This window comes from Brassica napus, chromosome C2 (assembly GCF_020379485.1).
Source record: "Brassica napus cultivar Da-Ae chromosome C2, Da-Ae, whole genome shotgun sequence".
Lineage (NCBI taxonomy): Eukaryota > Viridiplantae > Streptophyta > Magnoliopsida > Brassicales > Brassicaceae > Brassica > Brassica napus.
In genome coordinates, this window is record NC_063445.1 from 35,154,468 (window position 1) to 35,177,114 (window position 22,647).

Consider the following 22,647-nt stretch of genomic DNA (forward strand, 5'->3'; position numbering starts at 1 on the left):
GCATAATTTTTAAGACCATATTAAAAAAAGCTTATTGATTATAAAATATTTAGAGTTTTTTCTTTAAAACATATTTGATTAGTTTAATGAATATTTTGATAATGATTTACTTAAAAAAATATATGTCAAAATTTATTAACTTTTAATTGTTGATTACTAAATAACTATATTTATTCATTTATTGATAAAAACAGCTTGAGAACAAATAGATAAAAGATTTGAAAAAACATAGACAAACGTCTTGTTTAACAATACATTTCTTACATAAGTAAATTATTGTTACCATCACTTATTTCATACAGAGCTTTGTAACTTGTAAACTAAATAATAAATTGGCTGGTAAAAAAAAAAAGAATCACAATCAACCATTATTTTTCTAAGAAATTCAAATAACATATTATAAAGGGCAAATCTCCAAAATAACACCTTTCTAAGTTTATGTCACAAAAATAGCCATCAAAAACTAAAATGACCAAAATAACATTTTATCTTCTGAAAAATTTAAATTTTTTCTATTTTTCAAAATTTGAAATCTTATCCCAAAATCCCACTCCCCAACTCTAAACTCTAAAACCTAAACTCTAAACCCTAAACCCTAAATCCTAAACCCTAAACCCTAAATCCTAAACTCCACCCTTTAACTCTAAACCCTAAACCCCACCCCTAAACCCTAAACCCTAAACCCTAAACCCTAAACCCTAAACCCTAAACCCTAAACCCTAAATCCTAAACCCTAAATCCTAAACCCCACCCCTTAACTCTAAATCCTAATGTCTAAATTAATTTACCATTGGGATATAAGTGTATATTTATCTCTTTTGATAAAACATTAAATGCTATTTTGGTCATTTTTATTCTTAGAGGCTATATTAGTGACAAACATACCATAAAGATCATTGTAAATAATTTAGGTTACAGCTACACATAAGAAAGAACAAAAAACGATAAGAACAGAAAAAAAATCAAAGGAGATTAAGATGTGACTGAAGCCAAGGCTGTATTTGTGGTGAGTGACCCTGTAGTTCTTCGTCGTGAAGAAGATGCGATAAATCCTTGCATAACAGAGGCATGTGGATGTGGCTGATTGATAAGAGTAGAAATATAAGCGGTGGATAAATTGACGGAGTTAAGAAGCTCAGGCGGCTTTTGCTTGATTTCGAACATCCCAAAAATCAACGTCGCCTCCTCGGACACTCCGGGAACAACATCTTCAAAGAGAACGTATGTAGATACGTCGATGGTGGATGTTTTTTTTGTAACACATACAACTGATCTTGAGCTCGGTTATATATAGGTGTAGTTTGGATGAAGGCGAAGCGTTTGGATGTCATAGGGGAGAAGTTCTACATAGTTTTGATGGGTAATTTTAGTGGAGGAAGCCGTTGCACTATTCAATTCAGAATTGCGGTTCATGGTTGAAAGGGTTTGGAAACCTTGAGGAAGATGGAGGGCGGAGGGTGCTGTTGGGCTGAGTGAGAGAATAATAGTATTTATTTACTTAAATGGCCCAACATCTGGCATGTTTATTTACGCAGTTCAGCTCAAATTAAATGTGGGGCCCTCATGTGTCGCTAGGGAACTGCCTCGTTATATTATAGACTAGATAATGAAGTATAATTGGTTTATATACATTTTTATATGAAATTTTATTAAAAGTATGCTTTATTATTTTTTCTATTTAGATTTTTATACAATTATACTCTTTTAAAAACTAATATATAGATATCTTTTTTTTATATATGTAAATGTGTAAGTGTATTTATAAACGTGCTTATATTATTTATTAATCTTATTTTCTTAAAAGATATATATTGATCATTCTATTCATATTAAAAATAGTACACTATTATAATTAGAGAAAAAGACAAAAATAGCACTAAATCAAGTTTATGTTCCCAAACTAGCAATCAAGGTCAAAAGTCACAAAAATAGCACTTAATGTTTTATCAAAAGAATCACAATCAACCATTATTTTTCTAAGAAATTCAAATAACATATTATAAAGGGCAAATCTCCAAAATAACACCTTTCTAAGTTTATGTCACAAAAATAGCCATCAAAAACTAAAATGACCAAAATAACATTTTATCTTCTGAAAAATTTAAATTTTTTCTATTTTTCAAAATTTGAAATCTTATCCCAAAATCCCACTCCCCAACTCTAAACTCTAAAACCTAAACTCTAAACCCTAAACCCTAAATCCTAAACCCTAAACCCTAAATCCTAAACTCCACCCTTTAACTCTAAACCCTAAACCCCACCCCTAAACTCTAAACCCTAAACCCTAAACCCTAAACCCTAAATCCTAAACCCTAAATCCTAAACCCCACCCCTTAACTCTAAATCCTAATGTCTAAATTAATTTACCATTGGGATATAAGTGTATATTTATCTCTTTTGATAAAACATTAAATGCTATTTTGGTCATTTTTATTCTTAGAGGCTATATTAGTGACAAAAAATTTTTTAGTGCTATCCTAGTCATTTTCTCTATTATAAATTTATAATATTTTATACCTGAGACCAATATAAATAAAAAAACAAATAGTAAATTACAGTTTACATTTATATTTATTTGATCATATTAAGTATTGTGATATTAATTATTTATTTTATTTGATTTATAAGATATATGTATGTTTTGACATACTTTAAGACATAATTTTATAATTCTGAAGTTAATTAAAGAAGAGTTAGCATATATATCAAGAAAGTATTTTTTATTTTTATTTTCGTTTTGTTCTATTTTTATTTTTAGAAAATTTAAGATTTATAAAAATATTAACTTATGATACTGACTTTAAATATTTTTATTGGTATTTTCAGTTATTTCTAATTTTTAAAGCATATAGTCCATATCATATTAAAAGTTATGGACATAATTAAATTTTTTCTTGTCAATCTCTTATTATGGTAAGTTTTCAATAATTAGCTATAAATATCAATCTAACTTTAAAGATAATTTTTACAAATTTTAATTTATCTTTTTATAGTTTTGTGTTGATTTTATTTATTTTTACATACATGATTATTTATAAATAATTTTTTTTAAACTTTATTTCTTTTTGAATATTTTTTTTGTTTAATTTCAAATATATACCTATTTTATATATCAAGCTAATTATTTTTAATAAAAAGATCTTTTTATTTACTTTATCAAATTAAAATGCTGATTTTTTATATTATTATAATGATATTTTTAAATTATATGTGAACACTTATATAATATATATCCTCAATTTTGAAATCATATGTTATTTAGATTCATATGTAAAGAAAAAGTGCTTTAGATTTATATTGTCTTTATTATTTGAAATTATTATATTTTTAAGATTACTTTTGTTACTAAATTTTATGTTGATCTTCCAAAGATTTAATTTTTATAACAAACTGATTCTTTTAGTTATTTGGTATTTCTGTTTTCTAAATTTATTATTGATAATTATTTTGAAAGAAATAGCTTCTATTTTGAAATCATATTTTGTTAGAATCATATGTAATGAAAAGTGATTTAGATTCATATTGTGTTTATTATTTGAAATTCTTGTATTATTTAAGATTATTTTAAAAAAAAAATTAATTTTATGTTGGTCTTTCAAAGATTTAGTTTATATATCAAATTGATTCCCTTAGTAATTTTGCATTCATCATTAAATTGAATAGTAGTTTCCTTTTTATTTTGAAATAAACATTTTTTGAAAATCTTGAAATTTTTAAAATAATAACTAAAATGGTAATTAGACATATTTTGGTGCTTCAAAATAATATGTGGATATTCTCAATAATTTATTGCATCAAATTACATATAGTACCTATTTTTTTGTTGAATATTTTCAGCAGCATATAACCTAAATTTTGTAAATCATGTGTTTTAGATTTATATAGTTATAATTGTTTGAAAGTATTGCATTTTTAAATTAACTATTATATTTGTTTGTTATTTTTATGTTAATTTTCGAAACTTTATTTTATATAGTATAGAATTGTACATGATGTTTTTAATTTTGTAAGTTTAACTTATTTGATACTTATTTATATTTTATTTTGAAATAAAACAATTCGTAATATTAACATTTTTAGAAATACCAAATTAAAAAAAACGATTTGGCATATTTTTGGTGCTTTAAAATAATATGTGAACATTCTCAAAGATTTATAATATCAACGTATATATAGTATATGTTATTCTTGAATACTTTCAATAGTATATAACCTAAACTTTGAAAATCATGAGTTTAAATTTAGATTTATATAGTGTATAACTTAAATTAATTATTATTTTGGCTATTTAATTTTTAATTTTCGAAAAAATATTAAACATTATGTTAACTTAATATATTATTTATATTTTTTGTAAATTTACTTTATTTGATATTGATTTATATTTTAGTATGAAAGAAACGATTTTGTTTTGGTAATATTAACATTTTTTAAAATAGTAAACTAAGAATCTGATTTGCTATAATATGATTGGTGGTTTAAATTCTACATGAACGCCTTCAATGGCTTATAGCCTCAACTTTTATATAGTATAGATTTAATTTTTAATTTTCAAAAACTTTTTATATATTCAGTTAACTTATATATACCCTCTTTTTACTTTTGTTAGCTTCCTTATTTGATATTGATTTCTATTTTATTTTGAAATAAACAAATTTTTGGAAATAGTGACATTTTTGAAAATATTAAACTAAAATAATTATTTATCATATTATGATTAGTTTTTTTTATGACAAAAAAAGATTAGTTGTTTTAAATCCTATGTGTTTTAAATCATATTATTTAATGTTTTCAATAGCATATAATCTAAACTTTAAAATTCACGTGTTTTAAATTAAAACAGTTCTAACTGTTCAAATATTTTACATTTTAAAGTTAATTATTATTTTTTTTAATATATTTTATGTTAATTTTCGAAAATGTATTTTGTATTAAGTTAACTTATGTATAATTATTTGCCTTTGTAAGTTTGCTATAATTAAATTTATTTATATTTTATTTTGAAATAAACGATTTTTGGTAATATTGACATTTTTAGAAATAGCAAACTAAAATGCTTATTTTTCATATTAAGATTGGTGGTTTTAAATCCTACGTAGGCGTTTTCAATGGCTTATAGCATCAACTTTTATATATTATAGATTAAACTGTTAGTTTAAGGGTTAGTTCAATTTTGTACTTTAATTTTAATAATATAGATGTGACTTTGCATTTGGGTGGAAAAAAGATTTCACAAATTTAAAGAAAAATGTGATTTTATAATTCTGACAGAAAATAATCTTTTGAGTTTTGGCAGAAAATAAATACTTCAATGTTGATAGAAAATATATTTCAAAGTTTTTGTGGAAAATGTATTTTTCAGTTTTTGTGGAAAATATAATTTTATAATTTAGTATAAAATTATAATTTTAAAATTTTGGGAGAAAATATCAATTTATCAGATTTAGGCGTAAATAAGATTTCTCAATTTTGGCATAAAATTTATTTTGTCAGTTTGGACAGAAAATGTATTTTTAGATTTTGGAGGAAAATTGTGATTTCTAGATTTTGTTGATTATATTGAAGTAGTGTTTCTTTTCTCGTTTGTTATTTACATTGAAATTGTCTAATTTGGGTAAGAGTATTTTCTACATTTTCTAATTAGAAAAATTAAAAAAGAAATCCGTATATATTTGAAATTTTAAAGTTTTAAGCAGACCAACCTGTTTTTTTTTGTCCCGAATGAAACTGGGCTCGACCCATTAAGCTCGCCTTATACGTGGGTGTGTCCTGACGGTCCATTATAATAGATTTCACCGGATTATATTATAAGTTTCTAATTCTAAATGCCAATAAATTATTTTTGTCTTTTACCTATTTGGACCAAAAAAATTGAAAGGTTGGTCAAAAGTGGGTTTTCCAATTACGATGCAGGCCATTATAGTTAGGAGCTACTATTAGCATACAATTAAATCATCTCCTTGAATTTAAATCTAAGTACACCACCCATATAAATCACACATTATTTAATACTCCTTCTATAGATAAACAATTAAAATATCTTTTTGATTTGAAGTGGAGGAAACACATAGTCTAAAGATTTTAATTAGGGATAGGAATCCACATGAACTTCCCGAGAAACAAGTAATGGTACTTTATTATAGTTTGGTTAGTTTAATGAAAGTTTTCCTCAAATCTCTCACCGATTAATAATATCAAATGACGAAATAACCCTTTAATGTATTTTAGCAATAGTTTCTGACAAAGGGGCAAGATTGTCTTACGTCACTCACTTCATTGAAGAGGAAAAAAAACCTGTGTTTGATAAATGAAGTGAAAAAAGAAGCCGACAACAACTAAAGCTAAAAGCAAAAGTACACAGAGAGAGATAGAGACTGAAAGTGATTTTTGCACACCAAAGAGTGCTACGAATTGGGAGAGAAAAGAAACAAAATGATGCCTTGAGGGAGAAAACAAATCGATTGCTTTTCTTTTTGTTTACATTACAAAGAACATGATCTATCTATCCTATTGCCCTCACTATTTTGCGATCTCTCCTTGTCTTTCTGCTTCTCCATGTCTATGAGTGAAACTATGAAAATATGTTCGAGATTTACACACTCTCTTTCTCACTCTAACTCAGGCATGCTTTGTTTCTTAGATCCTTTTATATTATTCTCTCTCTATCTGTTAAGTTCACCTCTTTTTGCTTCTTCTGCTGGATGCTAGTTTTGGTACTATCTGATTCTTTTGTTTTGGTGTTCTTCTTTGACCGCTATTTTGGTAGTTTTCTGATTTTGTTATGTTCATTTTCATACTATAATTGGATTTTTTTTCATACCCTATCTGAGATCTACAATGAGGTATAGAAAGATCATTGATTTTTGCATGTTTACTTTGTATTTTGGAGCTTAAGTCATTTCATTCTTTGGACACTGACTAAAGTTCTAGTATGTGATGATGCTCTTGGCAACGACTTCACCTATTATATTAGTTGTTTGGTAAAATGGTTTAGATTGAATTTAGCTTTCCTTCATCCATGCTTTGTTGTTTATGTTTTGATGCCAATATGTCTCTCTGTTACATTCTTGAGTAAGGAGGACTAAACTTTATTCATTGAATTCTAATGTTTATTTTTTTTTCAGATGTTCTGATGAGGTGATTGTAATGGAAATGAAATTTGGTAAAGGAATTGATATGGAACAAAGCCCCAACAGTGTTCTTACTGAATCAGAGAAGAGGAGTACAAGGCTGAAGCCGCCTCGCAGGGATGAGATACTGAGAGTCAAAGAAGGCTTCACCGAGATAAGCTTCAGGCGCTACCGCAGCACATCCTGTAAGAACTTTTCTTCCAAGCCGGATAATAAAACGGAGCAAAGGCGAGGTTCTGTGTATCAAAGCTCCAATAAGTTTTTTAAAGAGCTTAGAGATCCTCAGGGACGTAAAGACTCGGATGCAAAACTTGAGCTGTCTCGTACTAGCGACGCTTCTTTCTCCTTTAGAGTTGTTGATTCTTCAAGAAAGGGGAGTACAGAGAAAATATCAGACGCAAAGAAGGTTTCAGATGGACAGAAGTCATCAGCTGAGCCTTACACCTCTGGCAACTTCATTGACATTTGTTTGAAATCAGGTATTAAAGATAGAGGAGTGGTGTTGGATTCAGAAGAGGATGACCATGAAACTAGATTGCCTAAGCCACATTCCTCTTCATTAGAAGCCGGTTGCAATAAGGAAAGCTCAAGGGTTAGGAAAATGTTTGATCCATTTGTTAAGTCAAAGTCTCTGAGAAGTCCTCTTGGCTATTTAGGAGAAGCAGAAAAGCCTTGGAAGAACAATGAGCGTTGCAAGTCTATGTTGAGTGACTACTCAAACATTCATAAAAGTCTTCCTCCAGTTGTCAATAAGGACTATGTACTGGCATCATCCCCGGTTCATCTACATTGCCGTCTAAAGGTAGAAAGCAAACATGGGTTGCCTGTTTTTCAGTTTGTGTCTGATTCTCCAGAGGATGTTTACACCGCAAAGACGTGGAAATCAGAGACTGGTTCTAGTTGGGTGTATACATTCTCATCTGCTGGGATCAGAAAGAGAAGCAGTGCTAGCGTGAGGGGTTTGAACGATGTTAGCAAAGAGCCTTTGCTTGTGGCTCAGATGCAAGTTTCATGTAACATGTCTTCAGAAGTAAGAAAAAAGGGACAAGATCCAGAGACTTTGATGGTTAACGAGTTTGTTTTGTATGATATTGCACAAGCGAGACGGAGTGACTCTGTCTCCACAAAGGAAGATCAATCACTACTACCTCTTGCTAAACCAGATTCAGATTCAAGAAGCAGCACATTGTCCAGGGATGGTTGTGATACAATGAAGCAGAGATCTCAGCCAAAACGTACATCTCAGAGCTGTGATCTTGAGGCTTCGAATGGAACAAACCCATGGTCAGCTGCAGATTTGCATCCTGACCTTGAGATTGCCGCTATAATTATCCAAGAGACCATTGAGAAGAGAGAGAGCTTAAAGTACAGAAGAGGTGACAAAAGGTTGATGGAGAAAACGAATCTTCTTGGTCTTTCTCCAATAGAAGAGGAGAAAAAGGAGTTGTTTGGTTCTGAAAAGTTGAAAGTTGTAATCCCAAGGGGAAACCATGGGCTACCAACTACCGAAAACTCCGGTCCTTCGCCTTTGATTCAGAGATGGAGGTCAGGAGGTGGTTGTGACTGTGGTGGTTGGGACATGGCTTGTCCTCTTATGGTTTTGGGTAATCCTCTTATCTCATGTTCTCATGATCAGCCTCTTGTGGACTATCAGCATCCTTTGCAACTATTTCTCCAGGTAACATTTGGATCTTGGACTTGTATGAGTAACTGTTGCCCTATAGTTATGAATTTTTGTTTTAAGCCCTCCAAATCTTAAAAAATGTTTTAAGCCCTCCAAATCTCTGATCCGGCCCTCCCAAAAAATGTTTTAACACATCGCCACACTTCTTACCTTTATAGGGTGCTAAAGAGCATATACCAGCGTTGTACATGTCGTTTGCTGAGGAGGGGCAATACGATGTTCACTTCCATGCGCAGTTATCAACTCTGCAAGCATTCTCCACCTGTGTTGCCATATTACATAACACTGAAGTCTCGGATAATTACAGAAACGGCGAGAATGTACAACCGTTGTCACACTGCAGCTCACTGAAAATGTTGATTGATGAGGATGTTCAGTGTTTAGTTGAAGCAGTAACAGAGGAAGGAGAAAAGAATGTTCCTAATCCTGTGAAAGAAGCTGTGATCGCTCTTCAGTCCTACATGCCAAACCCTCCTTTCTCGCCAATCTCTCGAGTGTAGTCTGTGATGCTGTCCAGGATTGGCAGTAAGAAGATAAGAGAAGGTTGGTCTCCAGCTTCCTGACAAAGTGCAGCCATGAAGCGGTTCCCCAAACAAACTAGAACTTGAAGATGGAATGTTCTATGGTCTCCGGTCTGAGAAATGTGTCACGTTATTTATTCATTCTTCCGAGTAGGATCTTTGCAAAAGAAAAAAAAAAGCTACATTGTTCATACTATAAGGTAGCAAATGGGAGTTGCCCAATTTGGTTAGAGTTTCTTATAAGCTTAGATTTGGTTAGATCTTTCAGAAAAAGTTTTGTAACTTGTAGTGAATAATGAGATCATCTTCCTCTTTTCTCTCCCCGGTCAAAAAAGGTACTTTGAACAAATGAATTTTCATCAAATCAATAGTTACATAGCCCAAAAAATGGTAATGATTAAAGTGTTACAATCTTTGTCCTATAATGGGTTAGGGTTATCTCCATCTTTTGTTTTGTGCCAGCGAGCAGAGAGATCTTCTAGAGAGAGTATACTCCTGTAAAATTCATATGAAGCAAAGAATATAGCTCCTTGGGACATGTACATCACCAGTCTGGGGATCAAACCTCTGCATAATACAACAATAAGAGAAGATTATACTGGTAAAGCTGAAGAAGCATGGATGATACAAGCACCAGGGCATGGGAGATAAGATTAGTGAAAAATGAGCAAACCTGTATAGCCCTCGTGGACCTTCTCGTTTCCGTATTGATTGAAGAGCTTGATACACACTAGGATGTTGGGTCTTAGATCCAGGAATCTGCAGCCATAGGATAAGTTTTAAATGTTGGCGACAACTGCTCCTTGAAAAGTTTGGAGAGAGAAACAAACCTGAGTTTGTAATCTTGTTTTCACTACATCAAATGGGGTTGTGAAAAAGGCAGCAGCAGATCCCGCTAGTCCTCCACAGACGAGCTGTCAGGAGATAATCATCCCAAGTTACCATATTTAAAGATAGCTGAAAATAGAGAATCTTAGTACAAACCGTTTGCAATGTTGTGGGTTGAGCCGCTTGACCACAAGGACCTATGGATGGTAATACCATTCGCTTCATGTTTTCATAAACATAGAACTGCATTTCCAATAACTTTGGCATCAGAACTGTATTCAAGCACTGCTATTAGTTAGAGAGAACACGAACAAATTATAGTAAGAGAACCTTAATGATCGAGTGAGGGATATTTCTACAAAGCACTGCACTCCATCCAGCATATAAAGAAAGTAGACCACCTTTCTGGATGATTCCAACTAATGCAGTCCTATATTAATTGACATACCATTTTTTTTTTTGGGGATCAGAAGGTATGAATCCTTTCTTAAGCAAAAGTTAGACTAAAGCTTGCAAAGTTTACCAGCAGTTGCGATAATGTGAACTGACTTGCATCTGCTGTTTGATACGCTCACTTGGCGTGAAGATAAAAGAAGTTGCAACGCTTGCGGAACCCCCGGCTACACAGTGGGCAAGAGAGCAATATTCCTGATATTACAAGGAATTAGATATATGAACTTTGACAATCTACTCAACATGCCAAGAGTAAGACATGTGTGAAAGAGACCTTAGGGAAAACAGGGAGCAGAGCTCCTTTAACTGATTCATAAGTGAATGTATAAAGGGCAGAGATAGGAGCTGATGAGGCAATGTTGCTAGCAATCCCCCGATAAAGTCCAGAAACACCTGAGCACATATAGGGATTTAAGCAACGAGGCACAGTGATAACTCATCTCAAGTAAATGATTCCCACCTCTTTCAGATATGATTGATCTCCCGGTATAGCATAGAGACTTGTCTTGGAAGCGGCATGATTGAATCATTGTCTTGACTGTATCAAGTGGGTGAAGACAAAGACTGACGCTGACACCAGCCAAGGCACCGGCAAAAGCATGCCGATGTTTAGCAAAGGCGTAAGTAGAGGACAAACAAGCTTCATTCTCTAGGTCTTTTCTATCTCCCTCAAGCATGGATAAGGTGTCTTCGCGTGGGTTAGTCCCTGAAGGAGAAGAAAGCTTAGAAGGGCAGTCCGTGCTACTACATCTGGAGCTTATTATGTTCACTCCTCTCTTATTGGCACACCTATCTTTGTAAAGTAGAAAGAGAGAGTTGGCATCCATAGATCTGGATGGTTCTAAAAGAGGACCCCTTGGATTTGAGTGGCCCTCCTCAGCATAGCAACTTTCTATCTTCTCAAACTCAGCATCTCCCTTATGAAGCCTGGTAATAGAGGGAGCTACTCCTTCCATCCAGCTGTACAGTTTGTCTCTCTCCCATCTAGCCTCCGAAGATTGCCTATAGCACATCTTCTCGGAAACTCTCACCAACTGAGACTTATTAGCCTCTTCTTCAGCAGGCGAACCTGTTCTATCGGAGCGATCCCACATCAAGTCAACTGCTGATATCAGCGCATCTCTGCTCAACATTTGACTCAACTTTGAAGATCCTCTTGATCTGGTGTGCCTCTGGGGAAGATACTCAACATGTTCATGATCACTGATCTTTGACAGCTTCCTCTTAGCCTCAGCGAAGTTGCAACTATGCTTAATCGAAGGTTGACCCTTTTTAAAAGGGCCTTTCCCAGAAGCCATTTGCTTTTCTCACAAACCTAAAGAACCAATCAAAATGAGCCAATTTTCTGATTCCAATTTCAGCTAATACTCACTTGCAGATGCCTTAGCTACGACATGGATTTGTTCCAAAGACCCCTCCCTATATGAAACTTCATCAACTTCTTATACATGACAGTGGTCGTTCCTCTATATGTATGTATACCAAAACAATAGAGCCAAAAAAGAAAAAAAAGGAGGGATTATTGGTGTTCTCTCGAGAATAAGAAGAAAAAAAGATTAAAATTTAAAAGAGACTGCCAATTCAGAAAAAGTTGAAGCAAAACTTGCGAACGTTCTTCAGCAGCAGCTCTGAGATCTCAAGTTCCTCGGGAAGATCCAGCCGCGCGTGGAAAAAGAAATTGAAAGGGTTGAAAATGAAAATTACGTAGAGGGTTTATGCGCCGCTTGTTCTCGTCGCTGGGGTTTTACTTTTTACCTCCTTTCATTTCTCACTTCTTCTCTAGATAAAAGTACCATTTTTATCTACAATAATAAAAAAAAAAAAGTCATACTATCCTTATTTAGTCTTTTTCATTAATTACATTTATTTAATTATTTATATTAATCTATTCAATATATAAAGATATTAATAATAAACCAATTTTAACTATAAATTTAAATTTTATTTTTACTTATAACAAAATGTTGAGAAAAAATCTAACAAAATCTTTCTAAAAATTTAAAATATCTTCTCTATTAAAAGAGAAGTATCATTTTTATCTACCATAAAAAAAGTCATACTAGTCTTATTAGGTCCATTTCATTAATTACATTTATTTAATTATTTAGATTAATCTATTCAATATATAAAAATAATAATAATAAACCAATTTTAACTGTAAATTTTTTTTTTTAGTTATAACAAAATGTTGAGAAAAAATCTAACAAAATCTTTCTAAAAATTTAAAATATTTTATTTAAATTAATACCATTGATTAATTTCGTAATTAATAATATATACTATTATACATTAATTTAAATAAATTTTTATTATAAAACAAAATAAAAAAAAAGTGTATGCTATTTTTTAAATTTTATAATTATATTCTATATCTTCTTTATTAAAAGAAATACCATAAAAATCATATTATGTCTATTTCATCAATTACATGTATTTGACTATATAAGTCAATCTATTTGATATACAACATTTCTAAAAAATCTTATAAATTATATAGATATTAATAACTAAATTTAAAATGTAAATTTAAATTTTATTTTTACTTATAACAAAATATGTTAAAAAAACCTAACAAAATCTTAATAAAATTTTAAAATATTTTTAAATTAATGCAGCGATTGATTTCATAATTAATAATATAGTATTATTATAATGTATTTACTTATAAAATCCCACAATATACTAAAATAAATAACATAGAAATATAAAGTAAGCTAAGAAAATATCAGTTTTATAGTATAACTAAATAAAATTTTAAAATGTATTGTATTCAGTTTGTAAAAATTAGAAAAAATGAAGGAGATTCTCAATTTTCTTATTTCATACTATGAATTTATTTTAGCAAACTCGAAAATATATTAATATATAATAACAATTAATAATAAAGTAAAATATCTAAAACAAATCATTATACATTAATAATATCGAATAAGAAACATAACCAATAACATTATAGATTTACACAATATATAACACTAAAATGTAAATATCTTTTAAAGTTTTGCGATGGTATCCGTTATATATTTATAAAATGAAAACCTACCCGCACGGATGTGTGGGTGAAAAATCTAGTTTTACTTTTAATTTTTCTGTAGATGAAATTTTTTAAATTTTTACTCTTAATATTACACTTCTTCCACCAAATTTCAGTTTTTTTTTTCCTTTAAACAGGATTATGCACATTTTGGATTGAATACTCGAATTGAACATAGGGTGAATTTGGTGAATATTCATATTGGACCTTAATATTAAGCTTATAGCCATTCTACAGTGGAAAGTCTCTGATGGGATTAGTTATGCTCAATATTGCCAGGAATAACCCTGCAAGCGCGTGTGCGTGGGGAGAGGACTGAAGTTAAAAACAGATGCTTAATTTGTGTCCGCATGTTGAGGTATGAAAAAACGCAGAGGCAATACTATACTATTGTCTATGTAGTCTAGTTAAGTTCTGCCACACATAAATTCACAACAATTGGTAATTGTGTATTCATAACGGATTCGAAAATATACAATATATCCATGCACGAGAACAAAACTACCCTATATTCAATGTAGTATGCCCACATTTTGGTAAAAACCATATACATCCAAGTTCGCTTTGTTTCCACGTTTTTATGTGATGTTGAATAATGTTCCAATACATGTGTAGGAAGTGATCCAAACAAAACTATGCTATACGATATATGGTATAGTTTAGGCAAGGAAGTCAGATCCTCAATACATGTGTTCAGACAAGTTGCAGTGGCCTAATGTTATGACATGGATTGAGGCGATATAGACACATATAAGAAAAGGCAATTATTAAAGGTAAGTAAGCAAAACGAGACCACACATTGTCTACTAGTTGCATGGTAGAATATGTTAAAGATGACATGAAGGCAAACGTCATAATACAATAGGTAAGCCTACACTGCTATGTAATAAAATGGAAAGCAAAGTTATAACTGTAACACCCCCGAACCGTTTTAGACATCGGTCAGTCAGCCGGGCAACAATCAAACAAGAACATGCCCGAACTACCTTCCTCTGCCAAGTCCGAAAGTGTTACGACGGGTTGAGAATAGACTTTCCAAGTCACAAACATAATTCTGTAACCCAGAATATCCATTCAAAACTCGTTTCCTCTAATCTTCGGCCTAAGGCTTTGCAACGCGTACCAAATCATAGAGTTGTGTTAGCTTGGACTAACCTAATATCAGATTCAACACGTCACGAATATAAAACATACTTTATTCCATATATATAAAACATGAAGTTCACAAGCCCAAAATATTATACATATGTTCCATGGACGCAGTCGAAAGTAAAACATACATTTATATATCTTGAAAACGAGTCTTTAGCAAAAGATGTCCAATCTACACCAGCTCTTACAGTTCTGCGAGCGCTATGGTCCTTTCTACTGGTCACCTGTAAAAGGATGTGAGGAGTGAGTGAACTAGTTTCACTCAGTGAGCTAGGGTTCCCTATCTAGCATATACAACTACCCGTCATTCTAAACTCAACCCCAAACACAAGCAAGACGGGTAGTTCAACAATCAATATTCAAATATTAAATCCTAAATGATTAAGCAGTAAACAATTAAACGATAGTAAATCCAAACACTCTTTATGAGTGTCATCACATCAATCAACCATATATATACTCCTAGGGCCCAACATAATCATTTTTCCTCCACATAAGGGACACCGGCAATCCCTTCACTATTACACCACACATGCGTAGGCGCTCGGGAATCGCCCGGTCACGGTACTCAATCAGAATCGCCGTGCCCCGGTTCTCTATCGAACTCGCCGGGGGCTGCCACATCCACGTGTGACACTCGGCCTTGGTGATCAAGCCAAGTTAAACCGAGCCCACCACTGGCTTAGTGGTACCATTTGAGGAAGCAATGACCTGCAACTACTACTAGAACCACCACGAGGTTCTCACACAACAGTACCAACACGAGGTACACAACATAACAACATATAATAATCACACAATCACAATAACCCGGGTGCTTAGAGTAGTCTTGCTATCCACTTAGCCCAGACATCGTCTCAAGCCTCGGATCCACAAACTGACACCTAGACCGGACCGGCTTTCCTAGCTCAGAAGCCGTCTCCGATGTCAGGAACCTGCATTAAAAATTCGTTAACAAACAATTAACCGTGACTCACAGTGATTAAGAGATGTGGCTCGACTCTTTGATTCCGGATGTTGACCAAACCCTTTTTCTCCCCTCCAAATCTTCGTCTTGGTACCGTGATGCTAAATCCCAAAATCCAATGTCGATGTCTTGAATGGACTGGTCTGGACTGATCAGAACTCGGAAAGAACCTTCTTTCACTTCTGGACAGTCTTTCGGAACTTCCCGACAGTTTATCGGTCTTTGGAAATGTCTATACTTCTAAAGCACCTCACTTCTTTTTCTCTATCTCTCTCTAGCCACGTTTTGCTTTGGTTTCTATGGAATGAGAAGAGTAAAAATGGTGAAGGGTGGCTGGGTATATATAGAAGTTGCCGGCCAATAAGAACATGCCACCCGATCGCATGTGTGTCGTCTCGCATGCGTGGCGACATATGGGCGTCCACATGCCCTGTTGCATGCCTCCTGGCCATGCCATAAGACACCTCCACGTCCACTTTCCCTTCAGCATGTCTGGTGTTCATGCATCGCGACACACGGGCCTCTGCATGTCGGTTCGCATGCGCATATCGCAGGTACTGCGACACCTCATGCTTCTGTGTGTCGAGCTGCATGGAACTGCTTCATGCACGTCTACACCTCTTTCTTGTGTTGACACTCAGCAGGTTTAATGGTTGAGACCACGTCCGGAACCCTTAGATCAAGCCACCTCGAGCTTCTCAGTCGATTTGCGCGATTTCGGCCCTTCTGGTGAATTTCCGTCCCGCGATCAATCCCAAATATTTTTCCGCTCCCGTTCTGATGAGCTAAATATGTTTAATAGACTCCAGAATAACCTTAATCTTGAGGATACAAATTTCCCGAGCCTTCGGCTTCCCCGAGAAATTCCATAAAACCGAAATTAGGGTTTTTTTTTCTTTTTTAAGACGGGGTATTACATCCTCCTCCCCTTATTAGAATTCGTCCCCGAATTCTCTAAGGATCCGGTGATCCCCCTTCTTCCATCACTACATCTTCGTGGAAGAAATCTGGATGCAACACTTTGAATCTTGATTCATCCTCCCAGGTCACAATTACACGGTTCCGCTTACCCCAGAAAACTTGGACTTGAGGAATTTCTCGATTCTTCAATCTTCGTATCCGACGTTCACCTATTCGGATTGGTCCCTCAGGATAAGTGAGGTTTGTTTGCAGGTTTTCGATTTGCTCTATCTCAATAGCGCTGGGATCATGAACATGTTTCCGCAGCATTGATACGTGAAATACCGGATGTATTTGCATCTCTTCAGGTAGGTTGAAACGATAAGCTACCTCTCCGATTCGTTGTATAACTGGTAAGGCCCAATGAATCTTACCGCTAGTTTGCCGACCTTTCCAAATCGGTCCTTTCCTTTTTGAGCTGACACTTTTAGGTAAACCCAATCACCAATACTGAACACCACTTCTCGCCTTGATTGATCGGCGTACTTCTTTTTTCTATCCTGCGCTTTCTTCATATTGGTTTGAATGATCTCCAACTCTTTCATTGTCTCTTCTACAATTTTGGGTCCAAACTCTCTTCTTTCTCCAACTTCGGTCCAGCATAAAGGTGTTTTGCATGGCCTCCCATAAAGCGCCTTATATGGTGCCATACCTATGCTATACCTATGCTAGAATGAAAGCTGTTGTTGTAGGAGAACTCGATTAATGGTAAATATTTTTCCAAGCTTCCCGCCCAATCCAATATACACATCCGCATCATATCCTCTATGGTGCGAATGGTTCTTTTGGTTTGGTCGTCCGTCTCGGGATGATACGCGGTGCTTATGAACAACTTAGTTCCCACTGCTTCTTGTAACGCCTTCCAAAAATTTTAGGTGAATCTAAGATCTCGATCGGAGACTATATCTGTTGGCACACCATGCAACTTCACAATTTGATCCACATACATCTCTGCCAATACTTCTACCTTATCTGTTTCCTTCATAGGTAACAAGTGCGCCACCTTCGTCAGTCTGTCGACAATCACCCATATTGCATTATTTGATCTTCCTCGAGCCGGCGGTAACCCAGTGATGAAATCCATGGATATGGAATCCCATTTCCACTGAGGTACTGGTAAGCTTTTTAACAATCCTCCTGGAATCTGATGCTCGACTTTGACTTGTTGACAAGTTTGACATTGAGCCACCCATCGCGCCACTGATTTCTTCATTCCTGGCCAATGATAATACCTTCGGATATCTCGGTACATTTTCGTACTCCCGGGATGGATACTGAGTAACGAGTGATGCGCCGACTTCAAAATCTCATCTCGTAGCCCTTCTCCATGTGGTACTGATATCCTCCCATTAAGTAATAATGTACCATCTGCTGCAACATGATAGCCACTTGCGTTTGGAACTTCTTGATTTTTAACTCCTGGGATGATCCCTTTTAACTTTTCATCACGTTGTTGCTCCTGTCTGATCCGTGCGAGTAAACCTGCCTGGTTTACGGCACGTATGCCTAAAGGCTCACATAGCTCCCCTTCAATTGCCCACAAACTCATCAACTTGAGCTCACTTGATATTGCTTCCACTTCCTTTCCAATATCAGATGCCAACTTTCTACGACTTAGTGCATCTGCGACCACATTAGCTTTGCCTGGATGATATTGAATCTTCAGGTTGTAATCCGCCACAAACTCCATCCATCGCCATTGTCACAGGTTCAAATCAGGCTGTGTGAACAAGTACTTGAGACTCTTATGATCTGTGAATACTTCCACGACTTCTCCAAATCCTTAACGCAAACACCACTGCCGCCATTTCTAAATCGTGTGTTGGGGTTCTCTTCATGTTTCCTGAGTTGCCTTGATGCATAAGCACTTACTTTGCCTTCCTGCATCAACACACAACCCAACCCAACCCTAGAAGCATCTGCGTACACAGTGTAAGGTTTACCTTGTTCAGGTAATGCCAATACCCGTGTTGTGGTCAAGGCTTTCTTCAATCTCTGAAATGTTTCATCTGTTTCTTTTCCCCAGATGAACGGAACTCCTTTTCCGGTCAACTTCGTCAAGGGCTTAGCGATCGAATAAAAGTTCTTGACGAACTTTCGATAATACCCGGCTAACCCGAGGAAACTTCTTACCTCGGTTACCATTGATGGCTTTCACCTTTTCCGAATCTACGGAAACTCCTTCTCCAGACACACGGTGCCCCAAGAACCCGATCTCTCTTTTCTAGAAAGAACACTTGCTGAACTTGGCATACAGCTTCTGGTTTCTTAACCGTTCCAACACTAGCTTCAAGTGTGCTTTGTGCTCGACCTCTGTCTTGGAATATACTAAAATGTCATCGATGAAGATTATCACGAACTTGTCGAGATAATCGTGGAAGACTTCATTCATCAATCTCATGAAGGCCGCCGGTGCGTTAGTAAGTCCAAAAGGCATTACTACGAACTCGTATTGTCCATAACGAGTTCTAAACGCAGTCTTCATGACATCACCTTCTGATATTGGAATCTGATGATAGCCCGACGCCAAGTCGATCTTCGAAAACCAACTTGCTCCCCTTAGCTGATCCAACAACTCGTCTATCCGCGGAAGAGGATACTTATCTTTGATGGTGATATTGTTGATTCCTCGATAATCAATGCAAAGCCGCATGCTACCATCCTTCTTCTTGACAAATAAGACCGGAGCTCCCCATGGTGAAGAGCTAGGTCTTATGAAACCTTTCTCCATTAAATCTTCAAAGTTGTTTCTTCAACTCTGCGGGTCCCATGCGGTAAGGAGCCTTTGCTATCGGCTTAGCTCCAGGTTCCAAGTTAATTGTGAAAGGGTTACTCCGAGGTGGAGGTAACTCTTTTAACGCCGCAAACACATCCTCAAACTCTTGTACTACCGCAATATCCGTAATTTCAACTTCATTGCTAGCGGGTCCTTTACTAGCAGTTACTGTTACCAGATACGCTTCTCCATCCTTAAGCAAATCTTCCACTCTCAAGGCAGCTACTAAAGACACAGACTTGCTTGGACTGATCCCGTAGAACACTATTTGCCGTTGCCCGTTCTCCTTGAACGAAATACGACCTTTTCCACAATCTAATTGTGCCCGATAGCCTGATAACCAATCCATGCCTAAGATAACTTCATATCCTTTTAAGGGCACCACCAACAAATCTGCCAAGAACATCTTCTCGCAAATGACTAACAGAACTCTTCTGAGGCATTCTTTTGCTTGGAGGGTTTGGTCTCCGGGAGTCATCACAGCCACATCCATCCTGTCAATCACAAATGAACCCACAAACTCGGCAGCTACCTCAGGGGCCACAAAGCTATGTGTTTCCCCCGAGTCGAACAATACATGTGTGGGACGTCCCGCAACATGTAAAGATCCTGCCACAACATAATTATATATATCAACAACATAAAAAATTATCCAATAGAAGGTAACCAATCCATCACAAGCAATAACACGACACAAAATAAATCTAGTAAGGTTAAAGAACCTAAATACCTGTGATAGGACCCTTAGATGGGCCTGGAAGTTTAGTATCCTCTAGTTCTAAAGCGTAAACTCTACCTCCTATAGCTTGCCTTTTTGGCGATGGTGCGATTGCAGGTGGAGCTGGAGGAGGATGGACAGTGATTGGCGTAGTTGGGATAGGACGGTTGACGCTGCACTGGGTAGAGATGTGCCCTTTCTTTCCACACGTGAAACATGTAGGATTGTAGGAGTTTGACTGAAAGGATCCAGGTTTCTTCCCGTAGCATTCACTTGACTTATGGCCTATCTTGCCACAGTTAAAGCATTTCCCTGTGAACAGAGATCGTCGACTTGGCCCTCCTGATTCCTTTTCCTTATCTTTACCCTTAAAAGATCTTTGGTTTCCACCATACTTTCCTTCTTGATGCTGCTTGGATTTCTTAGTTGCCGCCTTCTCAGCTTCCAATCCAATCTCCACATTCACAGCCTTTTCCACTAGCTCGGTGAGACTCTCGTAGTTACCGACTGCTAGTCTATTCTCTAACTCTAGTTTAAGACCAAACATAAAATTAGATATCATGGTCTCCTCATCATCTTGTCCTCGCAACATGTGTCGTCGCAGTCGCATAAATTCAGATTCATATTCTCTAACCGTCTTATCTCCTTGTACCAAGTTTGCAAACTGACATTGAAGCCTTCGGTTAGATTCAGGAGTGAAGTACTTGCGTTCAAATTCTTGTTTGAATGCCACCCAAGTGGTGACCAGATGTCCTACTTGGCGATCCCTACTCTCCCACCATTCTGCCGCGTCTTTGTCTAAGTAATACACTGCCATCTTCTTCTTAGATTCTTCGGAACATGTCACAGTCTCAAAGTTTTTCTCCATTGTTCGAAGCCACTGGTCAGCTTGAAATGGATCTGTCCCTCCTTCAAAATGTGGTGTCTTCATATTTTTCATGGCAGTTATCAACGGTAACATCGGTGTACTAACTGAAGGTTGTGGTGGCACGAGTGGCTGAGGTTGCACCTGAGGTTGTTGTAATGACCTCGCTATCACGTCATGAAGCATCTTTCAGAATGTGCTCCATTCCTACTCCTTGTTGTGGTTGATCATGAACTTCTGGTTCAATCGGGTTGTTCTGCCTTATTGGTCTTGGTCCTTGAACACTCGACTCGCTATCATCAATTACATCTATTTGACTATTTAAGTTAATCTATTCGATATATAGCATTTCTAAAAAATCTTATAAATTATATAAATATTAATAAATAAATTTTAACTGTAAATTTAAATTTAATTTTTACTTATAACAAAATATGTTAAAAAACCTAACAAAATTTTTAAATTAATGCAGCGATTGATTTTATAATTAATAATATAGTATTATTATAATGTATTTACTTATAAAATCCCACAATATACTAAAATAAATAACATAGAAATATAAAGTAAGCTAAGAAAATATCAGTTTTATAGTATAACTAAATAAAATTTTAAAATGTATTGTATTCAGTCTGTAAAAATTAGAAAAAATGAAGGAGATTCTCAATTTTTTTTAAGTTTTGCGATGGTATCCGTTATATATTTAAAATGTATTGTAACCAATAACATTATAGAATTACACAATATATAACACTTAAATGTAAATATCTTTTAAAGTTTTGCGATGGTATCCGTTATATATTAATAAAATGAAAATCTACCTGCACGGATGTGTGGGTGAAAAATCTAGTTTTACTTTTAATTTTTCTGTACATGAAATTTTTTAAATCTTTACTTTTAATATTACACTTCTTCCACCAAATTTCAGTTTTTTTTTTCCTTTAAACTGGATACACATTTTGGATTGAATACTCGAATTGAACATATGGTGAATTTGGTGAATATTCATATTGGACCCTAATATTAAGCTTATAGCCATTCTACAGTGGAAAGTCTCTGATGGGATTAGTTATGCTCAATATTGCCAGGAATAACCCTGCAAGCGCGTGTGCGTGGGGAGATGACTGAAGTTAAAAACACATCCTTAATTTGTGTCCGCATGTTGAGGTATGAAAAAACGCAGAGGCAATACTATACTATAGTCTATGTAGTCTAGTTAAGTTCTGCCACACATAAATTCACAACAATTGGTAATTGTGTATTCATAAGGGACTCGAAAATATACAATATATCCATGCACGGGAACAAGACTACCCTATATTCAATGTAGTATGCCCACATTTTGGTAAAAACCATATACATCCAAGTTCGCGTTGTTTCCACGTTTTTATGTGATGTTGAATAATGTTCCAATACATGTGTAGGAAGTGATCCAAACAAAGCTATGCTATACGATATATGGTATAGTTTAGGCAAGGAAGTCAGATCCTCAATACATGTGTTCAGACAAGTTGCAGTGGCCTAATGTTATGACATGGATTGAGGCGATATAGACACAT

General features: G+C 34.9%; 4 protein-coding genes across 4 annotated transcripts; 1 reads left to right on the forward strand and 3 right to left on the reverse strand.

Moving 5' to 3' along the window:
- Positions 1-6,310: 6,310 nt before the first annotated feature.
- LOC106396946 lies at positions 6,311-9,651 on the forward strand. Its single transcript, XM_013837457.3, has 3 exons — positions 6,311-6,622; positions 7,125-8,808; positions 8,973-9,651. Exons 2-3 carry the CDS (start codon positions 7,147-7,149, stop codon positions 9,312-9,314), a joined length of 2,004 nt encoding a protein of 667 aa, XP_013692911.2. The 5' UTR covers positions 6,311-6,622; positions 7,125-7,146; the 3' UTR covers positions 9,315-9,651.
- On the reverse strand, positions 9,619-12,318 carry LOC106396947 (mitoferrin). The gene is made up of 8 exons (XM_013837458.3): positions 11,077-12,318; positions 10,891-11,009; positions 10,687-10,811; positions 10,494-10,593; positions 10,320-10,406; positions 10,166-10,249; positions 10,009-10,094; positions 9,619-9,902 (listed from the first exon to the last, which is right to left on the reverse strand). Exons 1-8 carry the CDS (start codon positions 11,912-11,914, stop codon positions 9,755-9,757), a joined length of 1,587 nt encoding a protein of 528 aa, XP_013692912.2. The 5' UTR covers positions 11,915-12,318; the 3' UTR covers positions 9,619-9,754.
- A 4,405-nt stretch (positions 12,319-16,723) lies between these two features.
- LOC106393388 lies at positions 16,724-17,379 on the reverse strand. Its single transcript, XM_013834088.1, has 2 exons — positions 17,060-17,379; positions 16,724-16,970 (listed from the first exon to the last, which is right to left on the reverse strand). Exons 1-2 carry the CDS (start codon positions 17,377-17,379, stop codon positions 16,724-16,726), a joined length of 567 nt encoding a protein of 188 aa, XP_013689542.1.
- A 2,088-nt stretch (positions 17,380-19,467) lies between these two features.
- LOC106393389 lies at positions 19,468-21,274 on the reverse strand. Its single transcript, XM_013834089.3, has 2 exons — positions 20,236-21,274; positions 19,468-20,114 (listed from the first exon to the last, which is right to left on the reverse strand). Exons 1-2 carry the CDS (start codon positions 21,272-21,274, stop codon positions 19,468-19,470), a joined length of 1,686 nt encoding a protein of 561 aa, XP_013689543.3.
- Positions 21,275-22,647: the final 1,373 nt, after the last annotated feature.

Excerpts from the sequence above, each read along its gene's own strand:
- LOC106396946 (XM_013837457.3), top strand. The coding sequence starts at position 7,147 with ATGGAAATGAAATTTGGTAAAGGAATTGATATGGAACAAAGCCCCAAC. Across the intron at positions 8,809-8,972 it reads CTTTGCAACTATTTCTCCAG|GGTGCTAAAGAGCATATACC; the intron begins GTAACATTTGGA and ends TTACCTTTATAG.
- LOC106396947 (XM_013837458.3), bottom strand. The coding sequence starts at position 11,914 with ATGGCTTCTGGGAAAGGCCCTTTTAAAAAGGGTCAACCTTCGATTAAG. Across the intron at positions 11,010-11,076 it reads ATCAATCATATCTGAAAGAG|GTGTTTCTGGACTTTATCGG; the intron begins GTGGGAATCATT and ends ATATGTGCTCAG. Across the intron at positions 10,250-10,319 it reads AACCCACAACATTGCAAACG|CTCGTCTGTGGAGGACTAGC; the intron begins GTTTGTACTAAG and ends ATCTCCTGACAG.
- LOC106393388 (XM_013834088.1), bottom strand. The coding sequence starts at position 17,379 with ATGGCACCATATAAGGCGCTTTATGGGAGGCCATGCAAAACACCTTTA. Across the intron at positions 16,971-17,059 it reads TTATACAACGAATCGGAGAG|CGCTATTGAGATAGAGCAAA; the intron begins GTAGCTTATCGT and ends TCATGATCCCAG.
- LOC106393389 (XM_013834089.3), bottom strand. The coding sequence starts at position 21,274 with ATGCTTCATGACGTGATAGCGAGGTCATTACAACAACCTCAGGTGCAA. Across the intron at positions 20,115-20,235 it reads ATCTAAGGGTCCTATCACAG|GATCTTTACATGTTGCGGGA; the intron begins GTATTTAGGTTC and ends ATGTTGTGGCAG.